This window comes from Neovison vison, chromosome 2 (assembly GCF_020171115.1).
Source record: "Neovison vison isolate M4711 chromosome 2, ASM_NN_V1, whole genome shotgun sequence".
In the NCBI taxonomy this organism is placed as follows: Eukaryota; Metazoa; Chordata; class Mammalia; order Carnivora; family Mustelidae; genus Neogale; species Neogale vison.
The window spans coordinates 55,325,039-55,331,038 of NC_058092.1; the positions used below are offsets into that span (position 1 = coordinate 55,325,039).

The 6,000-nt window shown below is 35.9% G+C and overlaps 1 protein-coding gene across 22 annotated transcripts in view; it reads left to right on the top strand.

Annotated features, from left to right (window-relative positions):
- The window catches only part of SGIP1 (SH3GL interacting endocytic adaptor 1), a 209,110-nt gene extending 204,313 nt beyond the window's left edge, over positions 1-4,797 (top strand). For all 22 annotated transcript variants that reach the window (XM_044238412.1, XM_044238413.1, XM_044238401.1 and 19 more), the window contains 4 exons: positions 27-229; positions 1,370-1,434; positions 1,987-2,151; positions 3,334-4,797. In XM_044238412.1, the coding sequence (XP_044094347.1) occupies positions 27-229; positions 1,370-1,434; positions 1,987-2,151; positions 3,334-3,356 (456 nt within the window). In that variant the 3' untranslated portion in view covers positions 3,357-4,797. The remainder of the gene's footprint in view (positions 1-26; positions 230-1,369; positions 1,435-1,986; positions 2,152-3,333) is intronic.
- Positions 4,798-6,000: the final 1,203 nt, after the last annotated feature.

A 6,000-nucleotide genomic window follows, 5' to 3' on the forward strand; every position in this document is an offset into this window, starting at 1 on the left:
TATTCTCTTTCCTGTCTTTTGGCCAGGTGTCCGCCCAGGGCATTCAGTCCACACCTCTGAACCTGGCCGTGAACTGGCGGTGCGAGCCGGCCAGCACGGACCTGCGCATAGATTACAAATACAATACGGACGCCATGACAACAGCCGTGGCCCTCAACAACGTGCAGTTCCTGGTCCCCATAGATGGAGGAGTAACCAAGCTCCAGGCTGTGCTCCCACCCGCAGTCTGGTAAGGAGCCCAAGTCCCCTCCCTCTTCCCCAAATGGGCAAAGGGCTCATAGCCTTCATAGCGTTTGTGTTTCCTACAGGAGGATATCACAGCAGACCTCTGTGTCAGGGTTCAGGGCAGGAAACTGAAACCATTCTGTTATTTTAAGCAGAGAAGGATTTAACACAGGGATTTAGATGCTCACACGACAGTGGAAGCGTGAGAGAAATACACTTTAGGCTGGATCTCCAAGAACGTTTCCCAGAACGCTGCAGAACTCACTCGCCAGAGAAGCTGCTCCCTCTGCCACAACCAAGAAGCAGATAAACCCGAAAGCTGCCCATGGAACCACTGAATTCAATAACTCACCACAGCCACGTTAATCCAAGGACAAGAAAGTTCCTACGAGCACTGCCTTCACTGCTTCTCAAACCCACACACCTGGAGACGGGACTTCATGGAGCACTTTGTGAGAAGATCCCCACATCTCACATACGCCGCTGACCAGCAGGAAAGAGCCATGAATGTGGCAGGAGAAAGGTCTCTTCCTCCCTTCTAGCCTCCAAATCTCAAGCAGTGTTAGTGATTGGCGGACCTTAACCTGCATCTAGGACCCTAACTGCAGGGGCATCTGAGCAATGTAGGGTTTTGTTTTGTAGTCTCTGGACTATTAAAAAGGCACCACTAGAGAAGGTACGGGAACACCTATTGAAGAGACACTGAGAGTAGCTATTAAAAAGAACTTGTTCTCTTAGAAAAAGTATTCTAGTTTTTCCTTGTGATTGTCAGAAGAAAAATACAGAACATTAAAAAAAAAAGTCAGCCATATGACAGTGAAAACTTAGTTACCTGAATTAATTGATTAAGACTTATCATCTAGGATAAGTAGGTGTGTCAAAAAATTTAACTGCATTGTCCTCTATATGTTTTCCTATATTGTGGCTATTTACAATAAGGAACAGAAAAAAGAGAACATTTATGTGAATGGATGGATGGATAGATAGATCAATCAATCGACTGATCGACAGATAGATAATCCTTAAATTGTAGTGAACATTGTCAAGATCCTTTTTTTAAATTATCACTATCTAGAAAAAATATAGCATCCATTAAATGAAAACCTTTGCATATGCAAAAGCCTTTTACCTATTTTATTTTTAGGAATGCTGAACAGCAAAGAATATTATGGAAGATTCCTGATATTTCTCAGAAGTCAGAAAATGGAGGTAATGCAATCACAGGCTTACTTTATTTAATATACAAAGATGAAATAACTTTCAGGCATTAGAAAACTATTAAAATGCACAGCTTAGAAGCAAGCAAAGTAGTTCACTTTGCTTTGGTATATACTTATTTCAACTAATAAAGAGCAAATAATTCCTCAGTGAATCCTCTACTTCCCCTTTTCTGCCCAACCCCACGTCAAACAGACCACACTTCAGAGAAGAGCTTTGAATGAGACATGTTTTCATTTTGCGTCAGATCTCTACTCCCTGGTAGCTGAGGTATTTCTCACTTCACTTTCCTCTGACTAGGAAAATACATGGCCTTCCAAGTAATATGCTCCCAAATTTAAGTACCATTTGGTTGAACTATAATTTCATCAGTGTTCAAAAACAAAGTTCCTCATGATATTTCGTAATAAATTTTATTCATCACCAGTTTATCACTGAAACATATACCTATACTATTTTCTAATAAGTTCGATTTTATATGTTAACTTTTGAATCTTGTAAGGATACATACTTTTTTGTAACGATAAATACTTTTTTTTGTAGGGGTGGGTTCTTTATTGGCAAGATTTCAGTTATCTGAAGGTCCAAGCAAACCCTCCCCACTGGTTGTGCAGTTCACAAGTGAAGGAAGCACCCTTTCTGGATGTGACATTGAGCTTGTTGGAGCAGGGTATCGGTTCTCACTCATCAAGAAAAGGTTTGCTGCAGGTAAGTGGGCATCCTGTGAGTTTTCATTTGCAAAAATTGTGTCACCTTAGCTACTCTCTTGAGAAGGAATAGTGTCTGATTTGCTCATCTTCTTTCTTTTCCACTTCCCCATTCCCAATCCCCATTTCTCATCCCCTTAGAAAGAAAACTGATTGTAGAATGAAGTAAAAATGGGATAATAACCTGGAAATCAGAATTAGGAAGGCTGTGGTTACTTATCTGGCTCTGTTTCTTATATGGGAATGACCAGTTATTCCCATTATATACATTATATACACATATATACACTGAGGTTAATTAAATGAAGTAAATCCTACTGTTTTTATCTTGACAAAATAAAGGCTATGTGCCTCTGAATTTACCTCTTACCTGAAGATTCTTTTTCCTCCAATAAGAATTTATAGGTTTTATATTTGTCAGGCATAGCTGAAATCTGAGAGGGTCCACCTTTCACTTTAAAATAAGCAACCTGGGGTGCCTGGGTGGCTCAGTGGGTTAAGCCTCTGCCTTCGGCTCAGGTCATGATCCCAGCATCCTGGGATCGAGCCCCACATCAGGCTCTCTGCTCAGCGGGGAGTCTGCTCCGCCCACCACTCTGCCTGCCTCTCTGCCTACTTGTGATCTCTCTGTCAAATAAATATATAAAGTCTTTAATAAAATAAAATAAGCAACCTTAAAAAATCTAGGGCAGTATCAGAAATGGTTGCCTATAAGCTGAATACGACCATGAGACAGGTTTTTGGCACACACGATAGTTTGTTGGTAAAGGAGTTCCCAATACTAGGGTGATTATATTTATCAATGACTTGTCGGGATAACTCCTGGTTTTAATGCCTGCTGTACTCATGTAATTATTAGTTATAACCCCTCCATTCTCAAAAATTTCCCAGGTTACTCTTCCCATAACAAGTTGGATTCCCACATCCAGAAACAAATCTCCCAACCTATCCTAAAACCCAAACCTCTGCAAATGGTTCATATGTAGAAACATGAAAAGGCAACTAGCTGGTCTGAGAAATTGAAAACTTAAGAAATTATATGTATTTTATACTAGTATCACACCCCACAAGATGCAGTATTTGGCTTCTACGAGTAGGACAGGTAGAATGAAAATGTTGCCCATATCATAATCCCATTATGGAACAAGCAGGTAACCTGTTGATATGTTGTTTTGTTTTGCAGGAAAATACTTGGCAGATAACTAATAAAATCTTATGGAAGGATTTGGAGGATTCACATAATGGAGAACTGTTGTATGAGAAACAGATTTTAATTTTGGTTTGATGGAAACAAACCAAAATCTGCACTTGGGATATATCTGCTGGAAATGTCCATGACTTTCAGCTATGATTTCCCTCACACAATACCATGATGACCAGTCTTACAGTATTTACTTCTAGGTGTAATATTGTTAATGGTTTTAAAATGTAATTATTGTATTTGTAAATTGTAACTCATTCCAGTAAGGCAGTTAGACACTTGAGTTTTAGCATTTTACCATTCCTGAAATGGATGTAATTTAAACTGTGGTATGTAAATTTAATAGTAGTACTGTTGAATGGCACAATGCTTACAGAGGTAGATTGCATTTTGTCAATATATAAAATTTAAATATAATATTGATAGCTGTCATAAAGGGGGTGCCACATACAAAGAAAATTAAGTGGAACCAGAAAAAAAACCTTCCTTTTCTTCGATCCTTAGTATGTTTTACTCTAGTGCTAAATAAAAATTCTATCTTCAAATATTTAGTGGGTTAAATTCAGAAACTATTTCAGAAAAAAAAAATTCTAAAGTTACAGCATATTCAAGAAGAGCATTAATTACCACTTTTTAAAAAGCTTTTTTTTCAAACTGCAAATTTCATAAAAATGCAAACTGTGTAAACAGGGCCTCTTATTTTTATAACTTGTGTAAAAAGGGAAAGCAATTCATATTTAAAGTTTAAGTATATGAAATTATAATCAAGAGTAAAGAAGATGTTGAAGTCTTTACTTCCCCCTCTCTCTACATTTTAACAAATGTGGAGATTGCTGAATAATATCAGACTAAAGCCAACATTGTGATTTTAAAATTCCAAGACTTTCCATACTTGAACCAGTGAACAACTTTCGCACAATTACTCTAAACAGAGTCTCTCCCATCTAACATGGGGAATGGTACCACGTATCTTTCTCTTTACCTGCGGGAATCACAACATTAATACTAAAACTCAGAAAAAACAAAATTAGTCCCCTGTTTAAGTCCAGAAGGAAAATTTTAATCATCATCATTTATATCATTTGAAAAGGAAAAAATAAAGTTTAAAAATGAAATCCTATCCACATTATCATGCAATAAATTTCCTTTTGGATAAGATTCATCATATGTAACTATATATCTTTGCCATTCTTGGGGAGTCAGATAGAGAGTTATCCAGAAATTTATGTAATAATTTCATTGTAGCGAGGTATCATTGAAACTGTAATTACTCAGTCTGGCCTCACAGTGTGAGGATTCAGAACGGAGAAGCACTTCTGGGGCGGGTCTCAGCTGTAAACTCTTCCTCCTGCACTATCTGAAAACATAAAACTTCCTTTAAGTCATAGACCTTATTTTAAACATGAACCGATTCTTATTCTAAGTTATTAAATAACTGGAATTACCAAGCTGTTGTATTCCTCATTAGTTGCTAAATTTTATTTTACGTTCATGTATATTTGACAAAGAATCGTCAGTCCCTTTAAATTTTAGATCAAATTAAATTTTGTAAGTCTTACTTTTAAAATGAGATCGTGACAGGCAATTGTTTATAGTGGAAATTTTTAAATTAACATTTGTACTTCTCAATCAGTTCCCAGAGAATGTTCAAAGTGATCTGTTTTACCTCAGAAGAATTCCTACTATTCAGACACTCAGTTGGCTCCCCAGACAGTCTGGTGTGGAAGTTTTTTTGGACAAATTATTAATATACTCATTTTAAGTAAAGATATTCAATTTGATTTTGAAACCAAAATAGGAAATGCAAACTTTTAAATCCCATAAAACATGGGGAAACATCAAAGACTGAAACCAATGGAGAGTAAGCAGCAGAGAATTGAGAATTATCCAGCACATGAATATAAAAATGCGTTTTTAAGTAATCAATTCATAAGGAAAACGTATTGAATATTAACACAGAGCATATTAAAAATGTGTAAATATTACTGGTTCTAATGTCTTGCTCTTTATATTTTATTTTATATAGTTCTAGAGTGAATTAGTAATTAAACACAAGGGTTTTTTTCAAAGAATAATTTTGTTGATATTGTAAAAATATAATTTAAAACATAGATTACAGTAATCTCTAACATTATTCAAACATTTCCAGGAACTATTGACCCTATGAAGATCTCTTATGATCTCTTGACTGGTCTTTGTGAAACAGAATGGAGGCCATTGGCTTCCTAATTATTAAACTTTCAATAACCAGAACCTCAACAGAGAAGATATCCCTTCTTCTTTCAGAAAAATAGGTCAAATAATAACACAATAAACTCATATCAGGGCTTTAGATTTTGGTAGTTTTTTTTTTTTTTTTTTTTTTTTAATCTTGTAGTTTACAATCTCCTCTTATACCCATATCCATAGTACTGTATAGTAAGAATTCCTATTAGGAAAAAAGATCCTAGATAATTCAAGAGTCTCTACTACATTTAAAAAAAAAAAAACAAAAACCATGAAGTCAGGTTCATTATCAATTCCTAAACAGAACAAAATGGGCAAGTACATATTAATATTTTCAATACCAGGGGTTAAGATAGAAAGAGTTCTCATTAACCAGAACACAACTTCTTGAGATTTATTATTTTAAAAGTTTCTGTTCTAACA